This window comes from Zonotrichia leucophrys, chromosome 26 (assembly GCF_028769735.1).
Source record: "Zonotrichia leucophrys gambelii isolate GWCS_2022_RI chromosome 26, RI_Zleu_2.0, whole genome shotgun sequence".
Classification (NCBI taxonomy): Eukaryota; Metazoa; Chordata; class Aves; order Passeriformes; family Passerellidae; genus Zonotrichia; species Zonotrichia leucophrys.
The window spans coordinates 4,077,143-4,103,581 of record NC_088195.1 but is presented as its reverse complement, the minus strand read 5'-3'; the positions used below and the strand labels follow the sequence as shown (position 1 = coordinate 4,103,581).

Sequence of the window (26,439 nt, the reverse complement as noted above, 5' to 3'; positions counted from 1 at the left end):
TCAGAGAGGTTACAGCAAGTGAAGATGGGCTCAGTGTTTTGATTGCCATGGAGATTTCACTTAGAAACCGATTTTTTCCTGCCACATCTCAGCTCAGCACTGAGAGCTGACAAGGTCCTCGCAGGGAGCTGCAGCATCTCAGGGGGCTCCAGGCTGGAGCTGCTCTGCATTGCAGCAGGCTGGCCATGCCCAGGCTGCCCGGCCTGCACCCCACAAACCTGCCCTCAGCTCTGGGAATGTGGGGCAAGGCTGGCTGGGATCTTGGAGATGCCTTCACCCAACCTTTGCTTGGGTTTTGCCTTTCCTGAGCTCCCCATTCCCTCATTCCTTCCCTCTCTCTCATCAGCCACTGATGCAGAGCTCCAGGAGGAATTTTGCAGAGTTTTAAGCAATCAGGATTCAGGCAGAAGCCGCTGAAGCCATTCAGCTGGAGAGGCCCAAAAAAATGCAAAGTAATGGATCTGCAGGGATGGGGTCACACATCTGAGATCTGAACCAGCTCTCTGCTAATGAAGAGTGATTTCACTGATGGTTCTGGAAATAAAAAGGAATTACAGCATTCCTAGAAAGAGGCTCTTCAGACTAATGCAGTTGTTTCAATCACAAAAATGGTTTCTGTAATCCTGCAGATCAAATCCCACTCCCTTGAGTGCCCTGCAGTGGCCTGATGTCCCCTCCTGCCCACCCACACCTCATTTCCTCCCCAGAGACGTTTCCTGTGTCTTTCAGGACATGTGTCCCTAAGTTATCCAGGTTTATCTCCCTCCTGCCCCCCTGCCCTGGGCTCAGCAATCCCTCCTGGCCACACAGGATGGACAATCAGCACCATTCCCAAACATCCACCAGGAGACCTCACTCTGGGCTCTCAGCTGAGGTTTCCACCCTGTGGCCAGGAGCAGGTGGTGAAAAACAGAGCTGCTGTCACACACAGCTCCTGTGGGGTGGAAATGTTCCACATTCAATAATTAAAGGTGCCAAGTTGAAAAGAGAGGACAGAGAGTGAATCAAAACCCAAGAGAGACGTCAGCCACCACCATCTCTTCCTCCTGCAGGACCTGCTCCACCACCAACCCCAAACCAGCCATGACCCCCCCCAAAATCACCCTCCACCAAGGCCTGAGCGTGGTTTCCACCTCTGTGAGAATCCACCTCCTCACAGAGCCCCATTACACAACAGCAGCTGGGCTCAGCTCGCTGTGGGGTTGTTTTCTTCATGCACAGGAACCATTTCCTCCCCACACCACCAAAGCCCTGCCAGGCTCCATCTTCTGTGGCAGCCTGAGCTCTGCCACCCACGCTGCTCCCAGCCAGGTGAGGAGCTGGGCACAAAGGGGCTGCAGCAGCCCCTGACCCCTCTGAGAGGGAGAAATCCCAGTCAGCCACAGCCCCAGGCTGATTTCCAGAGCTCCCCCAGGATCTGCAGTGCCCTGGCTCCAACAGAGCAGCTCGGGCTGCACCAGCACCCCAATCTCCTCCATCTCCTCCACAAATGAATCATCGAATGACATTTAGAAACCAGCAGTACGTGTCTGTTAATCATAGCGAGAGGGAGCTGCTGGCTAGCGGGGAATATCCCATCTTAGACCATTTCTGCAGTGAAATTCAATAAAATTCCCAGCTGACTGAAGCTCCCTGTCCAGAGCAGCCCCTCCTGCCCACGCAGAGCCCTTGGAGCTGCTGCAGGGACCCCAAAGCACCTGCTGGGGGTTGCAGCTCTGCAGGTGCAAAACCAGCAGAGGATGGACAGGAGCAGTCGGTGCTGGTGGTTTGCAGGAGGATTTCAAGTGAAAAAGCTTCTCCCTGGGCCAGATTTGATCTCTGTGTGCTGCAGGGCTCTCGTTCCTGTGTGAAACTCCCACTTCTGCAGCAGCACCTTCTGCTTTTATGCTCAGCTCTAGCTGGGGCCCCAAAGTTCACAGCAAGGATTTTTTAATTTTATTTTTTTTTAAATAGACATTTAAAAACCGTGAAGCAGCGCCGTGAACGCTGCCGAGACACAAATCTCATCCTGGGTGCAACACTGCCCAGCCAAACCCTCCGTCCTTCTCCAAGGCAGGCACACACAGCCCCAAGCTCCCAGGAAAGAACCACATCCACCACCGTGCCGATCAGCTCACTGATTAATCCTGCCCTGAACTTTCCTATCCACCCCACAGGTGCCATTTCCATGCTCGGTGCAGATTCTGCAAGGGCCCTAAAAAAGATGAAAAAACACCCCTAGAGCAGCGTGGATCCCCGGGGAACGGGGAAACCCGGCCTGGAAAAGGCAGAAAAACCCTCAGAGGAGAGGGCAGAACCCCCTCCTGTCCCAGCTCATTTTTGGTGCGGCATCCCCGGCATCCCCGCGTTACCTTGGCAGGGACCTTGCTGTTGGCGCTGCGGAAGAAGGAGGTTTTGGCCGTGAAAAAGCAATCCTCGAGGTCTTCATCCAAGCTGCAGTAGCCGCTGCTCATGGTCACGGGAGCCGGGCAGAGCCGGGGGGGAGCGATGCGAGCCCCGCGCTCACATCCCCGGCTCGCCGCTCATCTGCGGCAGCTCCTTCTGCTCATCCTGCCCAGCTCTTGCTGCTCGCCGGGGAACCCTTCCCTCGCCTCGCCTCGCCTCGCCTCCTGCACCCGCCTCCCTGCGCAGCATGGAAGGGGCAGAGCTCCCGCTTCGCTTCGCTCCCGGTTCGGTTCGGTTCGGTTCGCCCCGCTCGCCGCTCCCGGGGTGCCCGCGCAGCACCGGCAGCAGCACCGGCAGCGGCGGCAGCATCGCCTCCCCTTCCTGCCCTCGCCCCGCACTGCCGCAGCCCGGCCACTTCCTCTTGCACAATTTGTGGCCCCGCTCGCAGTTTTGGCCCCGGCTCGCCTGGGAGCTCTGGCGGCACCGTGGAGAGGCAAAACGCGGGGCCAAGGGGGAATGCGGGTGCTCCGTGCCTGCTACAGCATCCCCGGGAGATGCCGAGGCTCCACCGAGGGAATTGGGGTGGTGGGGATGCAGCTCAGACCCCCTCGGGGTGCCAGGACATCACAAGTGGGTGTCTGTCCATCCTGCAGCTGATTTTGGAGCAATTTCAGCACCCAGCCCGAGATAGCTTTGACTGGAAAAAAGCTTCAGCCCTTGGGTGCTGCGTTTACAGCAGCTGTGACCTTCCTGCTTGGGGGAGATCACAGGGGAAGGACTCTGCTCCCCACAGGATGCCATGGCAGGGACAATTTCACTGTCCCAGGTGCTCCAAGCCCTGCCCAGCCTGGCCTTGGGCACTGCCAGGGATCCAGGGGCAGCCACAGCTGTGCCAGGGCCTGCCCACCCTCACAGGGAGGAATTCCTCCCCAATATCTCATCCTGCTCCTCCAGGGCTCCATCCTGCAGCTGATTTTGGAGCAATTTCAGCACCCAGCCTCAGGCAGATTTGACTGGAAAAAAGCTTCAGCCCCTGGGTACTGCTTTTAGAGCAGCTGTGACCTTCCTGCTTGGCGGGGATCACTGGGGTTTGTGGGGCTGTCACTGTCATATTTTCTACAGAAATCCCTTTGCCCAGGATTCTTCTCCTGGGAAGCTTAGAAGCCTCAGAGAAAAAGGAAAACAATAATTATCTGATTTGCTTCTCCTGTGTTTTGCTGCTTTGGAATGTGGCTGGACATTGTTTACCCACAGGTGATTGTTTCATTGGTTTCATGTGAATTGTTTTGATTTATTGGCCAATTGTTTTGATTTATTGGGCAGGGGAAGGGCCCTGCTCCTCACAGGGACACCTTTCACTGTGCCAGGTGCTCCCAGCCCTGCCCAGCCTGGCCTTGGGCACTGCCAGGGATCCAGGGGCAGCCACAGCTGTGCCACCCTCACAGGGAGGAATTCCTCCCCAAAATCTCATCTCATCCTGCTCTTTCAGGGCTCCAAGACCTTCCCACAAGCCAGGGAAGGAGCAGGGTTTTGGCTTCCCACCCAGCACCACAACCTCTCCTCCTGACACACTGCAGATGTTGCTCCAAACCCTTCCAGCTGCATCTGCTGAAGAACTTCAATTGCTCCAAAGCTTTGAGAGCTCCGTGCCCACCCCAGCAGCATCCCCTGCATGCCAATGGGGATGGAAAGGCTGGCAACATCTGCATCCCAGGGAGAGGGAGGCAAGGATCCAAGTGCTGTATTTACAGAGGGAATAAATAAGCCACGTTCTTATGGCAGCAGCGTGTCCCTGCAGCAGCACAGCCCCCTCTGCTCCACAGGGATAAATTTAGAGGAGAAAGAGGCTTAAATTGAGCATGTGCAACTCCAGCACAAAGTGAGGCTTGGGAGCAGCAGCACTGGGGTCTCCCATGAAGCATCAGCCCAAAAGTTTCCCAGTGGAGCCAGGGTGGAACCTCTGGATTCTCCAAGAATCCCTCATTTATTCCCTGTAGACATCAGCTCCATCAAAAATCCAACAAAGCCAAATAAACCCAATGACTTTCACCCCTTTGTTCAGCAGCAGCTCCATGCAATGGTTCCCTGAACATCAGCCCCCCAGACCCAGGGATCAGAGTCCTGGTGCTCCTGGGACATCAGCTCCATCAAAAATCCAACAAAGCCAAATAAACCCAATGACTTTCACCCTTTTGTTCAGCAGCATCTCCACGAAATGGTTCCCTGCACATCCCCCCCCCAGACCCACAGATCAGACGCTGGTGCTCCTTTGCAGAGGATTTTGGCACCTTCAGCAGAGTCTGGATGTCACCCTGGGAGGGACCCAAATGTAAAACACTCCTAAATACTGAACTGGATCAAAGCCCAAATTATTAATGCCTGGAATTACCTGGTAACAGTCTTTAAATAGGTGGAATTAAAATAGTTATTTCTCTGATGCTTCCACTTTGCTTAATTTTGGTAATATGATTTAATGACTTCCAATTATGCCAGCTATTTAATTTTTTAATGTGTTTTCAGGCCTCTTCCCCTCCTGCCAGTGTAATCAGGCATCCTGTTAGTCTCCTACTGGAATATTGACATTATTTTCCCTCCATCCGCCTCCTTTCCCGCAGCAAAGCCTGCCTGACCAACAGAAACCCTCCAGGAGCTGGAGCTGCCTGCTCAGATCAAGCAAAGCTGGCAAACGATTTTTGCCTGATTATCCATAATGAATGATGGCGCTTTACTGCAGCCATTTACCCTCATTAACCCCCAAATCAGCCCCCACAGCCCAGGGACCCCTGAGGATTCCAAGGTGCAATCCCCAGGCAGGCCTTGGGGATGGGCTGATGCATTTCTGGCTGCTGCTGCTGGGATTGCAGACACATTTTGTCTCCTTGGCCCAGGATGGCTCTGCCTCCCCAGGGTGACAGCTGGCAGGGTGATGGATGGCCACCAAGCACAGGATCCCTGTTTGTTATTGGGGCCATCAATAACCCTGAATGGGGTGATGGCCCTGAGGATGAAATGAGAATTTCTCATTTTATCAAGAGCCCAGCATTGCTGGGGGAAGCCCAGTGACATCCAAAGGAGGTGGAACCACACACAAATTTAGCTTCAGACACCTGGAGAACCCACTCTGAGCCCTTTTATAATGTATAATTTAGGAATATCAATCCCATCCCACTTCAGATCCCTCCTGATCATTTTACTCTGATGGATGAAAACCAAACCCCACACACCAAACAGAAACCCTATATTTGCTTTTGGAAAAGTGCAAATTTCCATCTCCATTTCTGCACGAGCACATCAGGGTCTTCCACAGAGAGGGGCATAAACAGGGGGTTGGAATGAGGGAGAGAACACAGAACCACGGAACACCTTCATCAAGAGATGAAGGAGGAGGAGGAGGAGAAGCTGGCAAAGCCCTTTGAGTGGATCCCACCACAGCCACCAAGCCAGGTCACACAGAGCCACATCCACTCGTGTTCTGCACCCTTGGAGGCATGGTGACTCCAGCCAGGTCACAAAGAGCCACATCCACTCATGTTCTGAACCCTTGGTGACTCCAGCAGATCTCAAAGAGCCACATCCACATCCTCATGTTCTGAACCCTTGGTGGCTCCACCACGTCCCTGCAGAGCTGCTCCAAACACTTCCCAAAGCACACAGAGCCTGCAAAGGCTCCACCCCAGCCACATCCATTCATGTTCTGAACCCTTGGAGGCATGGTGACTCCAGCAGATCTCAAAGAGCCACATCCTCATGATCTGAACCCTTGGTGACTCCAGCAGGTCACAAAGAGCCACATCCATTCATGTTCTGAACCCTTGGAGGCCAGGTCACAAAGAGCCACATCCATTCATGTTTTGAACACCTGGAGGCATGGTGACTCCAGCCAGGTCACAAAGAGCCACATCCACATCCTCATGATCTGAACCCTTGGTGACTCCAGCCAGGTCACAAAGAGCCACATCCACATGCACTCGCGTTCTGAGCCCTTGGTGGCTCCACCACGTCCCAGCAGGGCATTTTCATGGGGGGGCACTGGCTCTGTGCCAGGCTCAAACCATGACACCACCACAGCCACCAAGCCAGGTCACACAGAGCCACATTCACTCATGTCCTGAACCCTTGCAGGCATGGTGACTCCAGAAGGTCTCAAAGAGTCACATCCACATCCTCATGATCCTTAGTGACTCCAGCCAGGTCACAAAGAGCCACATCCACATCCTCATGTTCTGAGCCCTTGGTGGCTCCACCACGTCCCTGCAGAGCTGCTCCAAACACTTCCCAAAGCACACAGAGCCTGCAAAGGCTCCACCCCAGTATTGATCCACTTCAGGAAGGTCTCCTGAAGCTTCTCCCACCCCATCCTCCTGGTGAGAGCCTCCCTGGCCCTGCAGCCTGTGCCTCCCACGCAGCAGCCCCAGACAGAGCAGGATTAAAGCCAAGCTGAGCCTTCCGGAGTTAAGCCTGGGATTAGTGCACGTCCTAACAGGGATTGAAGAGTCTCCATCCCCCAGGAGGACTGAAACTCTCAAAACAGGGCTGGCAGCCAGAACTCCTTGGAGATCCACGCTCCTGCCCTGGAAATGCAGCAGATAACCATTGTTTACATTTTGCTCCTGAGGCCTCTCAGCTTCTCAGGAGGAAAAAAATCTTGAAGAAAAGATTTTTCATAAAAGATGTCTGTAACAATTCTTCTCCTGAGAAGCCTCCGAGAAAAAGGAAAACAATAATTATCTGATTTGCTTCTCCTGTGTTTTGCTCCTTTGGAATGTGTTTGGAGATTGTTCACCCACAGGTGATTGTTTGATTGGTTTCATGTGAATTGTTTTAATTTATTGGCCAATTATGGTCAAGCTGTGTCGAGGCTCTGGAAAGAGTCACCAGTTTTCATTATTATCTTTTTAGCCTTCTGCAAATATCCTTTCTGTATTCTTTAGTACAGTTTAGTTTAGTGTTCTTTGGTTTAGTATTCTGGAAAGAGTCAGGAGTTTTCATTATTATCTTTTTAGCCTTCTGGAAATATCCTTTCTATGATATGATATGATATATGAAAAATATAATATAATATAATATATATAATATTAATATAATATAATATTTAATATAATATAATATATAATATAATATAATATAATATATTATAATATTCAACATAATATAATATTCAATATAATATAATATTCAATATAATAAAATATTCAATATAATTATGATAGTATATTACCATAAAATAATACCATACTTGTGAGCAGGAAACCAGCTCAGTGCAGGTCACCCCCGGCTGTGCCCCCCAGAGACCCCTCCCCACGTACCTGGCTGCAGGGTGGCACCCTGAGGGTGCTCTCTGGGGACAGCTGGCTCTGGCACTGGCCCGGCCGGCGGCAATCCAGCTGGATGAGGCTGCGGCACTCCTGGTGACACGTGTACCTGCAGTCTGCAGGGACAGAGGGACAGCGTCAGGCACCCGGGCGGCCCTGGGGCTGGGGACAGCGGGGACAGCGGGGAGGGAATGGGTGGCAGCAGAGGGATTGCAGCACGGGCAGGGATGGAGCAGGCACTGGTCAGGCACATGTCCCCATTCAGGCATATGTCCCCCTTTAACAGACAGGTCCCTTTTAACAGGCATGTCCCCTTTAACACATGTCCCTTTAAAGACATATGTCCCTTTAACACATGTCACTTTTAACACACATGTCCCCTTTAACACACATTTCCCTGTTCAGACACACATGTCCCTTTTAACAAATATGGTCCTTTTAACATATCCCCTTCAACACGTCCTTTTTTAACACATGTCCCTTTTAACACATATGTCCTTTTTTAACACATGTCCCTTTTAACACACATGTCCCCTTTTAACACACCTGTCCCCGTTCAGCCACATGTCTTTTCTAACATACATGTCCATTTTAATACAGGTCCCTCCCTGTTCAGGCACATGTCCCTTTTAACACATGTCCCTGTTCAGGTACACGTTCCTTCTAATACACATGTCCTTTCTAACACACATGTTCAGGCACATGTTCACCAATCACCCCTGGAGGGGGCAGGGACACGGTGCCACCATGGCCCCAAATGCAGAGAGCAGGGACACGGTGCCACCATGGCCTCAGAGAGAGCAGGGACACGGTGCCACCATGGCCCCAAATCACTCCTGGACAGGGCAGGGACACGGGGCCACCAGAGTCCCAAATGCAGAGGGCAGGGACACAGTGCCACCATGGCCTCAGAGAGGGCAGGGACACGGTGCCACCATGGCCCCAGACAGGGCAGGGACACGGTGCCACCATGGCCTCAGAGAGGGCAGGGACACGGTGCCACCATGGTCCCAAATCACCCCTGGACAGGGCACAGACATGACGCCACCAGAGCCCCAAATCCAGCAATCCAGCCCTGGAGAGGGCAGGGACGCGGTGCCACCATGGCCCCAGAGAGGGAAGGGACACGGTGCCACCATGGCCCCAAATGCAGAGAGCAGGGACACAGTGCCACCATGGCCCCAAATCACTCCTGGAGAGGGCAGGGACACGGTGCCACCAGAGCCCCAGAGAGGGCAGGGACACGGTGCCACCATGGCCCCAAATGCAGAGAGCAGGGACACGGTGCCACCATGGCCTCAGAGAGGGCAGGGACACGGTGCCACCATGGCCCCAAATCACCCCTGGACAGGGCACAGACATGACGCCACCAGAGCCCCAAATCCAGCAATCCAGCCCTGGAGAGGGCAGGGACACGGTGCCACCAGAGCCCCAGAGAGGGCAGGGACACGGTGCCACCATGGCCTCAGAGAGGGCAGGGACACGGTGCCACCATGGCCCCAGAGAGAGCAGGGACACGGTGCCACCATGGCCTCAGAGAGAGCAGGGACACGGTGCCACCATGGCCCCAAATGCAGAGAGCAGGGACACGGTGCCACCATGGCCTCAGAGAGAGCAGGGACACGGTGCCACCATGGCCTCAGACAGGGCAGGGACACGGTGCCACCATGGCCTCAGAGAGAGCAGGGACACGGTGCCACCATGGCCCCAAATGCAGAGGGCAGGGACACAGTGCCACCATGGCCTCAGAGAGAGCAGGGACATGGTGCCACCATGGCCCCAAATGCAGAGAGCAGGGACACGGTGCCACCATGGCCCCAAATCACTCCTGGACAGGGCAGGGACACGGGGCCACCATGGCCCCAAACAGGGCAGGGACACGGTGCCACCATGGCCCCAAATGCAGAGGGCAGGGACACGGTGCCACCATGGCCTCAGAGAGGGCAGGGACACGGTGCCACCATGGCCCCAGACAGGGCAGGGACACGGTGCCACCATGGCCCCAAATCACCCCAGAGAGGGCAGGGCCAGGTCCCAGGTGCCAGCAGGGGCTGAGCTCCTGGCCCAGGTGCAGCAGGGCATTCCTGTGCCTGTTTTCTTTGGATGCTGCCCCAATGGCACACATTAACCCGTTCACGCCCGGGTGACCTGCACAGAGCAGCTTTAACCCCTTCAGGCACCGGGCCCTGCTCACCCCCAGCTGCAGAGGGGCACGTTTGGCACAGGCAGCTCCAGTTATCCCAAATTTGTGCCCATCACTCCTGCAAGCCCCAGCTCCTCCAAACCCTCCTGAGTGCAGTGCCCAACCTGCTGCCACTTTAATGGCTCACCTGAGCCTTTTAATTTTTAACTGCCAGGCAAACAGCCCCACATTTACTTTCTACACTGCCCAAAATTCCACAGCGGTCACCAACCTGGAAAAAAATAATTATATCCTAAAAACAAGGCAAGAGATTTGATTCCACAGGGGGATGTGAGTCCCTGTCCCTGCAGCAGCCCCATAACCACTGAACTTTTATTTTAAATACACATCTTCTTTCTTTTTCCTTTTTCTTCTTTTTTTAATTTTTTTTTCCCCTTTAGCATGTGGGTCATTGCTTTTGAATGTCTGGGGCTTGCAGGAAAGCAAAGGAATATCCCATGTTTATATCCCACGTTTGCTCTGGAAACTGATTTCTGCTCAACTTTTATTTTAAATATGTATCTTCTTTTTCCTTTTTCTTCCTTTTTTTTAAATTTAATTTTTTTCCCTTTAGCATTTGGGTCATTGGTTTTGCATGTCTAGAGTTTGCAGGAAAGCAAAGGAATATCCCATGTTTGCTCTGGAAACTGACTTCTGCTCAATTTTTATTTTAAATATATATCTTCTTTATTTTTCCTTTTTCTTCCTTTTTTTTTCCCTTTAGCATTTGGGTCATTGGTTTCGTACGTCTGGGGCTTGCAGGAAAGCAAAGGAATATCCCATGTTTATATCCCATGTTTGCTCTGGAAACTGATTTCTGCTCAACTTTTATTTTAAATATGTAACTTCTTTTTCCTTTTTCTTTCTTCCTTTTTTTTTTAATTTAATTTTTTTCCCTTTAGCATTTGGGTCATTGGTTTCGCATGTCTGGGGCTTGCAGGAAAGCAAAGGAATATCCCATGTTTATATCCCATGTTTGCTCTGGAAACTGATTTCTGCTCAGCTCTGGTGAATTCTGCAGTGCCCGAGGATGAGAATGAATGAGAGGAGCTGGGAGCTGCTGCCTGAGGGGGGAAACATCAATCTCCAGGGAAAACAGGGAAATCATTTATCATTTATCATTTAACATTCATCCTGCATGAGCTGTCTGTCATTCTCCCATTCCAAGCCAGTTGTCTCAAGTCAGCCTGGGGGAAAAGCAGGGAGATTTGGCTTTTATTTTATTTTTTTTTAATTAGAGATAAGCTGCAGTTCCACACTAATTTAATGCATGACCTTTCCAGCAACTGGAACAGCTTTGCAATGGGGGACATTGGCCAAGTCTTTGCTGGAGCTGCCAGCTGGAGAATGCTCCAGCTGTGGCTTCACCTGAGCATCTGCCACCACCACAACGTCCCCTCTGTCCCCTGTGCCCATTTGGGACCAGATTTTCACATTTTTGGCAGCCCCAGCACGAGGAGCAAAGGTGTGGCACAGGAAATCTGCACCACAGAAATGCCAAATTGCCAGGCACTTCTGGATCAGCCCCACTGTGGCATTTCTCTGCGGGATTAAAGGGTGACACCTCCTTAGTCACCATCGCCTATTAACAGACCCTAATCACCGAGGATCCGGTGGGGAACACTAATTTTAGAAACCCTGCACAGCTTTAGGAAGCAGCCACGTGAGCAGTTTGCCAAGAGGAGCAGGATGCCTCCACTTAGGCTTGGAGATAATTTCCATTCCAGTCAAACAATGGAACACTTGGAAATGCAGTTAAAAAAAAAATTAAAAAAAAAAAAAAAGAGAGAGAAAAAGGTCATGATACTGTGAAAAGCTTTGGTGGGAAAGGAATTTCCCTTTTTTCACAGGTAAAGTCACTCAGAGGGGTAAAATGGGCAATATAAATGCCCATTAACCACCCATCTCTGGAAAATGATTTCTGCTCAACTTTTATTTTAAATATATCTTCTATATTTTTCTGTCTTTTTCCTGTGTGCCCAAACACAGCACTGCAGTCACAGAATGGTTTGGGTGGGGAGGGACCCTAAAGCTCCTCTGCCAAGGGGCAACATTCACCTATCCCAGGTGGCTCCTGGGGCACTGCCAGGGACGGGGCAGCCACAGCTGCTCTCTCCCACCCTCCCAGGGAAGAATTTCTCCATTTTTCCCACCCCAATCCCCCCATTCCCACCCCCAGAGCCCACAGGGCACCTTCCAGCTCCACCTGACCCAGGTGGGCATGGGGCAGGTGAGCAGTTTGCCAAGAGGAGCAGGATGCCTCCACTTAGGCTTGGAGATAATTTCCATTCCAGTCAAACAATGGAACACTTGGAAATGCGGGGTTTTTAAAAAAAAAATAGAGAGAAAAAGGACATGACACTGTGAAAAGCTTTGTTGGCTGAAGGGAATTTCTCTTTTTTCACAGGTAAAGTCACTCAGAGGGGTAAAATGGGCAATATAAATTCCAATTAAATGCCCATCTCAGTGCCCAAACACAGTCACAGAATGGTTTGGGTGGGGAGGGACCCTAAAGCTCCTCTGCCAATGGCAACCTTCACCTACCCCAGTTGAAAGCTTCGGGTGGGGGATCTTTCAAAAATTGGGAGCAGCATTTAGCAAAGGCCACCTGGTTAGTTAACACCCCAGGTTCCACCAACCGAGCAGGTCCTGCCCAGGGATGGGGCAGCCACAGCTGCTCTGTCCCACCCTCCCAGGGAAGAATTTCTTCATTTTTCCCACCCCAATCCCCCCATTCCCACCCCCAGGCCCCACAGGGCACCTTCCAGCTCCACCTGACCCAGGTGGGAATGGGGACAGAAGGAGAAGGAGGCTCCACAGGTGCTCCACAGGTGTCTGAGAGCTGGCACAATGTGGCAGAATGGAAATTTCCCCCATCCAAGCTCTGGAACCTTGCAGGGGCTCACCCAGCTCCACGTGCAGGTGGGTTTTGGATTTTGCAAGCCTGAGCTGCTCCTGCGTGCCTGATGTCACTGTGGGGTGACCTCAGGGGTGGCAGCAGGATGTGGCCCTGTGGCACCAGGGCAGGGGCAGGCTCTGGTGGGACAGGACAGGACCTGTGGCACCCCCAGAGCAAGCCCAGGGAAGGTTTCAATCCTCCTGAAACACTGCCCCATCCCTGCAGCTCCATCCCTGCAGGCTCACCTGGGCACTTTTAGGTCTGAACCAGATGGTTTGGACTTAAAAAGAAACTTTCATTATTGTGTTATTACTTGTGTTTCGTAGCTTTAACACACATGTCCCCTTTAGCACATGTGCCTTTTAACACACATGTCCCTTTTAAGGCACACATGTCCCTGTTCAGGCACATATGTCCCATTTAACACACATGTCCCTTTTAATACACATGCCACCATTCAGCCACATGTCCCTTTTTATGTGTCCCTGTTCAGACACATGTCCCTTTTAACACACATGTCCCTGTTCAGGCTCACATGTCCCTTTAACACATGTCCGTTTTTACACATGTCCCTTTTAACACATCCCCTTTAACACATGTCCCTTTTAACACACATATCCCTGTTCAGGCATCTATATCCCTTTTAACACATGTGCTTTTTAACACATGTCCCCTTTAACATGTCCCTTTTAACACACGTGTCCATTTTAACACACATGTTCCTGTCCAGCTACACAGGCCAAGAAATGCTAATAGTGCTCTGGAATCAGGAAATAGCTGGCTTCTGGCTGTGCTGGTGTGAATTATAACAACTGTGTTGCCTCACCCTTCAAATGAAAAATGGAATAAAAGTTTTTAACACACCTCTCATTTGCCCCATCTCTGGCTCAGCAAAGGGCACAGTCATATTTCTGTTTGTTACTTACTTAAAGCATTTTTTTGCTTGCACTAAGCATTGCTATATCACAGCACAGTAATTTAATGCTCTGAAAGTCTAGTTAGTTCAAAGGGCATAAATTATGTTTGACAATAGTTACAAGTTATTTTTGAAAAAGTCTTGTTGATTCTAAGGTCTTAATTGAAAACTTTCTTCTATGTCTGTACTTTCATCTATTATCTCTGTGAGATGTCAAGAACTCTCTGTGAATTTATTTTTTACTTCTCTCTCTTGTATGATAAAAACTTCCTTGACAGTTTTGTCCATCATTTGTTGCACACACTGAAGTATGCAGGGTATTACCACTAATATAACTACTCAATACATAGAGACTTATCTTGCAAAGTTTTTTTTTAGCTAAGGTGCAAAGCTTCATTTTTGGAACAAATAATTTAACTAGGACCTACTATCTTCTTTAATTTGAGCTGTCAAATCTTTTAGCTTTTGCATGCTTTTGTGGATGGATTCAGAATGACCTGACAGGTTCACACAGCACAATCTGTGAGGTCCCTGTGCCACTGCAGCCTCTGGCAGTGACAGAGCTGTCACGCCAGCTGCTGGCACGATTTAACCAACCCCAAATTCCCCTTTGGGGGGCAGCTGGCACAGCAGCCATGCCCTGAGGGGCCAGAGGAGCCAGGTGAAGCCACCTGGTGCCACAGGTGTGGTGCCAGCTCTGTGCCCACCCAGGCAGGGTCCCTGTGACATCCACAGGGGTCTGAGGGTGAGGGAAGAGAGGAGGATCTGACTCCATGTTATAGAAGGCTGATTTATTATTTTGTGATATATATTGCATCAAAACTATACTAAAAGAATAGAAGAAAAAGATCTCATCAGAAGGCCGGCTAGGCTAAGAACAGAAAGGAATGATAACAAAGGTATCTCAGAGTCTGAGCCAGCTGACTGTGATTGGCCATTAATTACAAACAACTCTGTGAGACCAATCACAGATCCACCTGTTGCATTCCACAGCAGCAGATAATCATTGTTTGCATTTTGTTCCTGAGGCCTCTCAGCTTCTCAGAAGGGAAAAATCTTAAAGAAAAGATTTTTCATAAAAGATGTCTGTGACAATTCTTCTCCTGGGAAGCAGAGAAGCCTCAGAGAAAAAGGAAAAGAATAATAATCTCTTTTGCTTCTCCTGTGTTTTGCTGCTTTGGAATGTGTTTGGAGATTGTTTATCCACAGGTGATTGTTTCATTGGATTCATGTGAATTGTTTTGATTTATTAGCCAGTTATGGTCAAGCTGTGTTGAGGCTGGAAAGAGTCACCAGTTTTCATTATCACCTTTTTAGCATTCTGTTTGTATCCTTTCTGTATTCTTTAGTATAGTTTAGTTTAGTATTCTGGAAAGAGTCAGGAGTTTTCATTATTATCTTTTTAGCCTTTTGTAAATATCCTTTCTGTATTCTTTAGTATAGTTTAGCATTCCTTAATATAATATAGCTTAGTAGAGTCTAGTTCTCAGGAGGAAAAATCCCAAGGAAAGGATTTTTCGTAAAAAGACAGATCCCCACATCCAGGTTGGGCTCAGCAGTGCCAAGGCAAAATCCACACCCCATAAAACAGCAGCAAACCCACCCAAAAAGCCCCAAATGCCACCAGCACCTACCTGGGAGCAGCAGCACCTCCCTGCTGGGCCTCCTGGGCGGGCACAGTCCCCTGGAGCAGGCCTTGCCTCGGGGGAAATGCCTGAAGATTTCACGGATTCTCTTTGTTACAAGCCCAAAACACGAGGCTGCTCCCTCCTCCCCCTCTGGCATCCTCCAGGAGCTCTCCCCAACCCCAAATGCTCTGGGATAAAACTTGTTCCAGTGCCTGCTGTGTCTGCCCCCACCAGAGGCCTTTTCCCTCACGGAGATAAAGCCCTGACATTGGCCATTTACAACCTGCTGCCATCTGAAGGGTTATTTATTTATTTTTTTGAGCGGCTCAGGGCTTGTGCATCTCCTGTAAGCCATGGAAAACTTTCTATTTCTGGGGCTTTTTGCTTGATAAGATAAAATAACCCAACGGAAGAGATTAGGGAGAGAAAGCGCAGGACTCGGCCGTGCGCTGGGAGGTCTCTTCCCCCCCATCCTCCCTTCTCTCTGCTGCTTTTCAGCACTTTTAAACACTGCTTTTTCAGCCTTTTAAAGTCTGAGGGATACAAAAAATCCCCAGTGTTTAATCAGAGGTTAAAGGGATACACTGAGATTAATTATATTTGTAATATTGATTTAAACTCTGCACATAGTTAAGAGAGGGTTGTAGGGCCTTTCATAGCATCCATGAAAATCAGGATCAGGGTTTTAAGTGATTTTTTAGTGATACAAGGGGGATGGCTTTAAAACAAAAGAGATTAGTATGAGATATTGGGAAGGAATTGCTCCCAGTGAGGGTGGGCAGGCCCTGGCACAGCTGTGGATGCCCCTGGATCCCTGGGAATGTTCCAGGCCAGGTTGGACAGGGCTGGAAGCACCTGGGACAGTGGAACATGTCCCTGCCATGGCAGGGCAGGGGTGGGATGAGTTTTGAGCTCATTCCCACCCAAACCATCCCATGGTGGATCGGTTATAGCTGTACCAGGTGTCCTGTGAAGGGGTGGGACACAAACACCAGTTCAACCATGCCCCTGAAATCTGCCACTTTGTACCCACTCCCCGTGCCCTCCCTGCTCAGGATAAACAGCCCCCAGCACCCTGCACCACACAGGGGGTGAAAAAGATGGAATTCAACCATTCCAACCCCGCCCTGAGCAGCAGAAACACTGAGATCTCTCAGGGGGCTTTTCAGTCACCTCCCTCCTTCCCAGAGCCACAACAGCAAACTCCACTGAGCCTCACTGGGATAAAACAGAGAGAGAAACCCAAAAGCCAACCTGCAAAGTAGGGAGAAGCCCAAAAACCAAGCTGCAAGGTGGAAGCTGGAGACCAGCAAACTCCACTGAGCTCCACTGGGATTAAAACAGAGGGAGAAGCCCAAAAACCAACCTGAGAGAGGTGAGAGCTTCTCTCAAACCTGAAACCCAAAAACCAAGCTGCAAAGTATGGAGAAACCCAAAAACCAACCTGCAAGGTGAGAGCTGGACACCAGCAAGCTCTACTGGGATAAAGCAGACAGAGAAACCCAAAAACCAAACTGCAAGGTGGGAGCTGGAGACCAGCAAACTCCACTGAGCTCCACTGGGATAAAACAGAGGGAGAAACCCAAAATCCAACCTGAGAGAGGTGAGAGCCTCTCTCAAACCTGAAACCCAAAAACCAACCTGCAAGGTGAGAGCTGGAGACCAGCAAACCCCACTGGGATAAAACAGAGAGAAACCCAAAAACCAACCTGCAAGGCGGGGGCTGAAGCCTCGGCCGGTGCCTCTCTCCATAAGCCCTTCCCAAGGCACCCAGGTGGAAGGCAGCAGGAAACATCACCCTGGCAGAGCCAGGCAGCCAAGGAGCCTGTCCCACAGCTCTGGGCAGGTCCCTGTCCCTGCCCACAGCCCCATCTCCTCCCGGGGAGGAGCAGGGGGAGCACACCCAGCCTGCAGTGGGTGGAGGCACACCCGGACCCACCCTGTCCCCAGCCTGTCCCCAGCCATCCCCACCTGGCAGCAGGAAAAGCTGCAGGGATGTGCCTGGATCAGCTGAATGGGACAGAAATGCAAAGTGTTGTGGGTCCTGTCGGCGATTGTTGTTTACAGGGGTGAGGCTGAGTGTGGGAGGAGAGGCACAAAAGCCACGGGAGCAGCAAAGTGTGAGCAGAGCCAGGTAAAGGGCTCGGTAAAGAGCTCCTTATCTTAAACAAACGGCTCCCTGAGAACCAGCAGTGTTAGAAATGAAGTTTGCTCTACAAATCAGAAAGAGAAGTGGTGTTTTACCAGCTTAAGGAAACAGGGGCTGATTCAGCACAGGGCCTGAACACAGAGGGAGCTGCTCAGGGAGATCAGGGCGGCTCCAGGGCAGAGGCACAAACCCCATTTGGGTGCTGACGTCTCAGCTTTGCTGGGCTGAGCAGAGGCACAAGCCCCATTTAGATGCTGAGCAGAGCAGAGGCACAAACCCCATTTGGATGCTGAGCTGAGTAGAGCAGAGCAAGGGAACAAACCCCATTTGGATGCTCAGGGGCTTTGCTGAGCAGAGCAGAGCAGAGGCACAACCTCATTGGGATGTGATTCTTTGCTGAACAAGCACAACCCCGTTTGGATGCTCAGGTGATTTGCTGGGCCGAGGCACAAACCTCATTGAGGTGCTTTTCTGGGCTGAGCACAAACACAAACCCCATTTGGATGCTCAGGTGATTTGCTGGGCTGAGAAGAGGCACAAACCCCATTTGGGTGTTCAGGGGCTTTGACATGAGCTGACCTGAGGCACAAACCCCATTTGGATGTTGAGGCTCTTTGCTGAGGCACAAACCCCATTTGGATGTTGAGGCTCTTTGCTGAGGCACAAATCCCATTTGGATGCTGAGCTTTGCTGAGAAGATGCACAAAACCCATTTGGATGTTGAGGTCTCAGCTTTGCTGGGCTGAACAGAGGCACAAACCCCATCTGGAAACTGAGGGGCTTTGCTGAGCTGAGGCACAAACCCCATTTGGATGCTGAGGGGCTTTCCTGAGCAGAACACAGGCACAAGCCCTATTTGGATGCTCAGGTTTTTGCTGAGCAGAGGCACAAACCCCATTTGGATGCTGAGGGGCTGAGCAGAGTCACAAACCCCTTTTGGATGCTGAGGGGCTTTGCTGAGCAGAACAGAGGTACAAACTCCATTTGGATGCTCAGGTTTTTGCTGAGCAGAGGTACAAACCCCATTTGGATGCTGAGGTGAGCAGAGGCACAAACCCCATTTGGATGCTCAGGAGATTTGCTGGGCTGGCTCTGTGTGTCAAGAGCTGCAGATCAAAGCTGGCTCCGGCTCTGCAGAGGTGCTGGGCACGCTCTGAGGTTTCCCTGCAGGGCTGCCCCACGCCAGCCCTGCCCACAGGGAAGCAGCCAGGGCTGGTTTCCTTGCAAAGAAACCCTTCATTTTATCAACACAAATATCAAAATCCTTCATTTTTGGCTATCAGAGACACCAAGCCATTCCCACCCAGCCCTTCCCAGTAGGAAGCTGCCCCAGCTCAGAGCCCAGCCTGGTTTCTGTGCTGTCCCAAAGGCCAGGGGAACACACAGAGGGCTTTGAAGCTGCCGTGAGTCACCAGGACACCCAAGAACTGCACCCAAACAGCCCAGAGCACCTCTGCACCCTGCTCCTCCCTGCTGGCAGGAGAAGCTGTCTGTCCCCCAGCAGCAGGACAGACATTCACACCCACACAGAGGTGATTTGTTTTACTGCAGACAGCTCTGGCAGCTGACAACACAAAGCCACACGCATGAGACAGGAGCTATTCAAGGCACAGCTCCTCCTCCTGCCCAAACCATTCCCTCCAAGGCTGGAAATGAGGATTTTCAGGGAATTCCAGTAGGATTTGCTCCCACCTCCCCATCCTTGCATGCTGACACCAGTTGGGAGCAGGATGCTGGATGTCTGTCCTGCACAGAGCCTGGAAAATTCCAAATAAAAGCAAGGAAAAAAAAGGCTCCCAAATGTCTCAGGCAACATCTGCAATAGCCCCAGGTGCAGCACCCATGGGCAGAACTTGGGTTAAAATCAGAAAAGTCTCCCTGAGACTCCTTTTCTCTAGAATGAACTGTAAATTATCACAATAAATAAATAAATAAATTTATTCATTTATAATAATATTATTTATTATTTAGTTATTTAAATAAATAACTAAAATTATAAATGTAAATAAATAAATAAATGTAACGTTCCCATTTTAATACTGCTATTTAATATTTAATATTAATGTATTAATTTACTATAATATTTTTAATATATTTACTATATAAATTTAATATTAATATTAATGTATTAATAGAATTCAATTAGTAAATTTAATTATTAATTTTAAATTTAATATTACTATATTAATATACTTAATTTAATAATTAATAATGATGAAGCTAATATTCATATATATTTACTATTACTATTACTTTTCCATCACTAAATACAGCCAGATCTGACGTAAATAAAAATAGGCCAGAAGTGCACAAACAAAAAACCTGAGTATCCTCAGGCTGCAAATCAAAAAGCAAACAAGCAGCAACTCTGCATCAGAAAGAAAAAAAATAAATGTTCACTGAAGGGGGAGAGCACGCCCCGTCTGCAGCTCTCAGGCATTTTTAATGGGAATCACTATTGGGATGACAGGGAATGCAGATATGAGTGTCCCTCCCCCCCAGCCCGGTTGTTTGGGGAGTTTTTGAGGCAGAACTACTCCCACAGTCTGCATAATTCTCTGAAATGAAAAGGGAAATGGAGTTATTTAAAATCGGTTTCAATATAAGCATGGAAAACATCCTGCCAGAGGAGAAGTCCCTGAAAACAGCTCTTTATGCAGTGTTTCGCAACACCACAGAATTCTGTGAATTTCTACTTCAAGTCAGGATTTTGAAGCACAAAAACCTCACCTTGCACCTCACCCCAGCTTCAGGGGCTGGTGAAAAAGCCTCGACAATGACTTCCCCCTTAAATAAACTTTATTTCTCCTAAACTCAATATTTCTTTAAGCACTCTCATTCATGCCAGGAGCTCCCAGCCCCGGGGAATCTCCTGGCCCTCAGCAGCTTTTGAGGGAATGAACCAGGAATGCCAACAGAAAGCAAAGGTGCACCCTATAAATCAGATTTACATCAGATTTACATCCCGCTCCTGCCACCAGGGTGCAGCCCCGCCGTGTCACGTTGTGGTGGCGGCTGGGTGACATTTAATTAACAGCAGCCATTAGGGCTAAGCCCTAATTCGCTGCAGCAGGGCCAGATGGTGCTGCTGCCTCCCCCGACCGCCCTCCATCCCAAACGGCACCGCAGAGAGCCCTGCCCGCCCTACAAATCCCCCAAAAACATTGAATGGGTTTGTGAGCTGAGGAAAGCCAAGCTGGGCACCAGGACTGCCTGAGCCAGGCGCTGATTGCCCTGCTGAGGCACAGACCCCCTAAACAACCCCAAAAATGAGCAGCGACCATTCCCCCACCCCAGTGGGATGGGTCAGTCCCAAATTATCACCCAAATTACCGCCTCCGTGCCCTCCACACCCGCACCGAGGGCACCTCACAGGTACAGGTGATGCTGTGGGCACAGAGCTGCAGGGAATGGCATCAGCACTGACACATTCTCAAAAAAATCAAAACCTCCCAAAAATCAAGAGGCTCCTGATCCCAACCAGGAATTTTCAAGTCCCTCAAGGCCCAGAGCTGCATCCCAAAAGAGTTTCCCTGACTGAGCAAGGCAGGAGAGGTTTCACAGCCAGCGGGGCTCAAACCCAACGTTATCAGTGACACAGCTTTGATAAAACCTCTTATTTTCCCTTCCCACCAGCCCTAACACGGGTCACTCCCAGCCAGGGGAAGGATGAATCTCTCCTGCAGAGCACCAGCAGCATCAGGAGCACTGGCACAAGCCATCACTGGCACAAACCATCATTGGCAAAGCCATCACTGGCACAAGGCACCCAGGTGGAATGCATCAGGAAACATCACCCATCATTGGCACAAGCCACCACTGGCACAAGCCATCATTGGCAAAAACCATCACTGGCACAAGCCATCATTGGCACAAGCCATCCCTGGCACAAACCATCATTGGCACAAGCCATCACTGGCACAAACCATCATTGGCAAAGCCATCACTGGCACAAATTCCCTCACCCAGGGTTCGGGCAGAGCTTCAGGCACAAATTCCCGAGGACTTTACCCCTCGCTGTAACGCTTTACAGAGGCCAACCCTCCCTGCTCGCCGCTGATGCCAACCCCGCCCAGCAGCGATCATCATCTCCTCTTTCCTGGAAAAGCTGCGTTTTCCAAACCCGCCCGGCGGCACCGCACCCACACCCGGAGACCCCGGCCCGGTGCGGGGGGACCCGGCCCGTCCCAAACCGGACCCCAGGGGTGCAGAGTGGGGCGAGGGGAGGGAGAGGGGTGAGGGATGCGGGGAAGGCAGGGGTGCGGGACAGCGAGGGACAAGCAGGGGACAGCGAGGGGCAGACAGGGGACAGCATGGGGCAAGCAGGGGATAAGCAGAGGACAGGCAGGGGACAGAGAGGGGCAGGCCGGGGATAGGCAGGGGACAGGGAAAGGACAGCGAGGGGCAAATAGGGGACAGGCAGGGGACAAGCAGGGAACAGAGGGGTCTGGCAGGCGATAGGGAGGGATCAACGAGGAGACAGGCAGGGGATAGTGAGGGGCTGGCAGGCCACAGGCAGGGGACAGCGTGGGGCAAGCAGGGAACAGGCAGGGGACAGCGGGGGACAGGCAGAGGACAGACGGGACAGCGAGGAGCAAGCAGGGGACAGCGAGGAGCAAGCAGGGGACAAGCACAAATAGGGGACAGCACTCACAGTCGCAGCGCAGCGCTCGCTCCCGCACCGCCTCCCCGCACAGGTCGCACCATCCCCGGCGCGGCAGGCGCGGGGCGAAGCGGTGCCCGCGGCCGCGCTCGGGGGGCTCTCGGGGCGCCCCGAAGATGCTCCGCACGTCGGGCAGCAGCCGCGGGGCTCCCCCGCGCCGCCGCAGCCGCCGCGCAGCCCTGGCCCCGCCGGGGCTCCCCTCGGGGCGGGCGGGGGTCGCGCCGGGGCCCGGCGGGCGGCGCATGGAGCCGGGCACGGGGGGCGGCAGCGGGCGGGGGCACGGCGCCACGGCCGGCGATGCCATGGGCTCGGAGCGGCGGCGGCGGCGGCGCGGGGCGGGCGCTCGGCCCGGCCGGAGGGAGGAGACACGGCGGGGAGGGCGGGGGAGGCACCGGCAGCGGGCGGCCCTCCCGTGGGACCCCCCCAGGGTCAGGGTCGGGGTCGGGGTCGGGGCGCTCCGCGCTCGCTGCCCCCGCGGTGTTGGCGCTGCTCGCCCCGGCATTCCCCGGCCGCGCACCGGAATGTCCCCGCGCTCTGTCGCTGGGAATCCCCGCTCCGATGGGTGTTCCTGCCGGACAGTCATCCCCGGGGGGCTGGGATTGGGGTTCCCCGGGGGCCTCTCCCCGCCCGACAGTCACCCTGCGGGGCTGGGGTTCTCCGGGGAGGGGGTCCCTGCATCCCCCAGGGGGCTCTCCCCACCGGACAGGCACCCCGTGGGGCTGGGATTCCCCGGGGAGGAGGGTCCGTGCATCCCCCGGGGACAGTCACCCCGTGGGGCTGGGATTGGGGTTCCCCGGGGGGCTTTCCCCCGTGGGGCTTGGGTTCCCCGGGGAAGGGGGTTCATGCATCCCGGGGGCTTCGCCGACATCACCCCATGGAAGGTTCCTCGGGTCCTCATTCCCAGGTGCTCTCCTGCCGACACTCACCCCCATGGGACTGGGGTTCCCCGGGTAGGGGGTCTGTGCATCCCCCGGGGGGCTCTCCCTGCCCGACAGTCACCACTGCGTTGGGATTTGTCACCCTGCCCTGCTCCTCTGTGGGATGGGCCCAGCAGGGTGGGATTTGTCACCCTGCCCTGCTGCTCCCTGGGATGGGGATGTGGGATATGGGGACAGCAGGGTGGGATTTGTCACCCTGCTGCTCCCTGGGATGGGGCTGTGGATGTGGGCACAGCCCATAAATCACCCTGGGGACAGGCAGAGGGGGTGGCTGAAGGGCAGCGTGGCTGAGCCTTCCCACAAACATCTCCTGCTCCCATCTCCCACCCTCAACACATTCCCCAGGGGTCTCCCTGCTGGACATTCACCACCGTGGGGCTGGGTGAATGTCCGGCACAGGTTAAAATATTTTTTGGGGGAAAAAGAAAACCTCAAGTAACTAACATTGGCAGGAAAATTCTTGTTTCATTTGGATTCCAGAATTCCCCTCTGCATCATTCTTGACTTTCATTTTCCCAATACCATCCCAGGAGACAGCTCCATAAAAATCAGGATTCACCCTCAGAAGGAGGGTGAATTTTTAGTGATAGGACAAGGGGGATGGCTTTAAACTAAAAGAGATTTAGATGAGATATTGGGAAGGAATTGTTCATATTCCCATTGTCCATTTGCATTCAGGGTTTTGGGAGAGAAGGGAGGGAGAGGCAGAGCTGGGCTGGGTGAATCCAGGCTTAGGGGAAGCTGAATTTGACGTCTCCCATGTGCTCCTGAGGACAGGATAAGCTGAGAATATCCAAATCCTTTTCAAGGATTCTAATTTGAAGGGTGGATTAAAACACTGGCTCTGAATCACAGCAGCCCAGTGCCATAAGCAGCCCCTAATAACAGCTTCAAACCAAAAGAGGAATAATGCAGCTGGGAAAATTGGGGTTTTGCTCTGTGCTAAGCAGCAAGATTAATTTTTTGGAAGGTCTTTTCCTTCCCAATTCAGGATCTGCTTTCATACCTCCTCTGCTTCTGCTTGAAAACAGCAGCAGATTTATTCCTCAGTAAATTCCACAAAATTTTGGTGTTTTGTCCTATGTCCTCCAAACTGTTAATTGTATCAGGAATCACCTACAATAAAGGAAATTTCTAAAAGTGAAGGTCTACCTGGCACCTGGCTGGGAACCTCCTAAATCCATTCTGGACTTTCATTTTCCCAGAAATATCCCAGGAGACATCTCCAGTCTCTGTTCTGCAGCCTCTGGGCATAAAAACACTAAATAAATGTAATATTTTCTGTCCCCACAGCAAGCACAGCCTGCACAAGAGGCTCATGACAGTCATTATCCTTCCCAGCTGTCCCTTCAGGTATTCAGGTTAAAATATATTTTAGGCCACAGGTTAAAATATTCTTTGGGGGGGGAAAAAGAAAACCCCAAGTAATTAACATTGGCAGGAAAACTCTTGTTTCATTTGGATTCCAGAAGTCCCCTCTGCAGCTGCTGTGTTACAGCAGTTAAAGCACGACAAGGGCTATTAGGAAAAGTTCTTTTTTCTGTTTGCCAAGAAATAAATCCCTTTCAGCTGAAGCCAAACATGTTTCAGGTCAAATGCTCAGCTGGTGCGAGTCAGTGCAGCTCCACTGAGTGCCAGGAGGTGCAGCAGGGACCCTGCTCCTTTATGAAAATCAGAAAATTCTGCCTGGATTCGAAATAACATCCATTAGAAAGCCCAGAAAATAATTCAGGGGAGAAAAGCTCTGAAGGGATGGATTAGCTCCACCTCAGCACAGCAAACAGTTGGGTTTGACATTCAGGATGTTGGTTTTTATAATTAAAATGAATGGGGAGCTCTGGTGCCAAATTCCACCGGGGAAATGTTTCCTGGGCGGGGGGAGGCTCCTGGGCACCCTTGGCGTGTTCCTGCAAGAAACTCAGGCTGGGCACAGCCCTGCAGCTGCTGCTGCTCCTGCTCCTCCTTCCTGCTGCTGCCTTGGCACGGAGAGAGGGATGGGATGGGCCAGGATGGGTGGGGTGGGCACAGCAGGGTGGGATTTGTGACCCTGCTGCTCCTGGGATGGGCACAGCAAGGTGGGATTTGTCACCCTGCCTGACTTTGGATGCTGCTCCCTGGGATGGGGATGTGGGAGTGGGATAAACCCAACAGGGTGGGATTTGTCACCCTGCTTCTGCCTCTCTGGGATGGGCGGATGTGGGAGGGTCCAGAGGGTGGGATCTGTCACCCTGCTGCCCCTGGGATGTGCGGATGGTGGATGAGCCAGAGGTGGGATTTCACCCTGCTGCCTGGAGCACAGGGTGGGATTTGTCACCTGCCCACTTTGGATCTGCTCCCTGGGATGTGGAGATACCAAAGGGTGGGATTTGTCACCCTGCTGCTCCCTGGGATGGGGATGTGGGATGTGGGATAAACCCAACAGGGTGGGATTTGTCACCCTGCTTCTCCCTGGGATGGGCCAGGGTGGGTGGGGTGGGCACAGCAAGGGGGGATTTGTGACCCTGCTGCTCTCTGGGATAGGGAGATTGGATGGGGATGTGGGATAAACCCAGCAGGGTGGGATTTGTCACCCTGCTCAGCTTTGGATGCTGCTCCCTGGGATGGGGATGTGGGATGGGTCCAGCAGGGTGGGATTTGTCACCCTGTCCTGCTGCTCCCTGGGATGGAGGTGTGGGATGGGGAGGTGGGATGAGCCCAGGAGGGTGGGATTTGTCACCCTGCCCAACTTTGGATGCTGCTCCCTGGGATGGGGATGTGGGATGGGTCCAGAAGGGTGGGATCTGTCACCCTGCTGCCCCCTGGGATGTGCCAGGATGGTGGGTGGGCACAGCAGGGTGGGATCTATCACCCTGCTGCCTGCTGGGATGTGCCAGGATGGGTGGGATGAGCCCAGAAGGGTGGGATCTGTCACCCTGCCCAGCTTTGGATGCTGCTCCCCGGGATGGGGGTGTGGAATGGGGATGTGGGATAAACCCAGCACGGTGGGATCAGTCACCCTGTCCTGCTGCTCCCTGGGATGGGGCTGTGGGATGGGTCCAGCAGGGTGGCATTTGTCACCCTGCTGCTCTCTGGGATGTGCCAGGATGGGTGGGATGAGCCCAGCTGGGTGGGATCTGTCACTCTCCACTGCTGCTCCCTGGGATAGGGATGTGGGATGGGGTGGTGGGATAAATCCAAAAGGGTGGGATTTATCATCCTGCTGCTCTCTGGGATGTGCCAGGATGGGTGGGATGGGCCCAGCTGGGTGGGATCTGTCACCCTGCCCTGCTGCTCCCTGGGATGGGGTGGTGGGATAAACCCAAAAGGGTGGGATTTATCATCCTGCTGCTCCTGGGATGTGCCAGGATGGGTGGGATGAGCCCAGCAG

At 52.2% G+C, this 26,439-nt stretch overlaps 1 protein-coding gene across 2 annotated transcripts in view; it reads right to left on the bottom strand.

Moving 5' to 3' along the window:
- The window catches only part of RASSF5 (Ras association domain family member 5), a 37,435-nt gene extending 14,997 nt beyond the window's left edge, over positions 1 to 22,438 (bottom strand). The window contains exons 1-2 of one of the 2 annotated variants that reach the window (XM_064733048.1): positions 22,126 to 22,438; positions 7,692 to 7,813 (exon numbers count right to left, since the gene is read on the bottom strand). In XM_064733048.1, the coding sequence (XP_064589118.1) occupies positions 7,692 to 7,813; positions 22,126 to 22,438 (435 nt within the window). Of the gene's footprint in view, positions 1 to 2,351; positions 2,739 to 7,691; positions 7,814 to 22,125 lie in introns of those variants that run through there. The other variant, XM_064733049.1, reaches the window with a different exon arrangement.
- Positions 22,439 to 26,439: the final 4,001 nt, after the last annotated feature.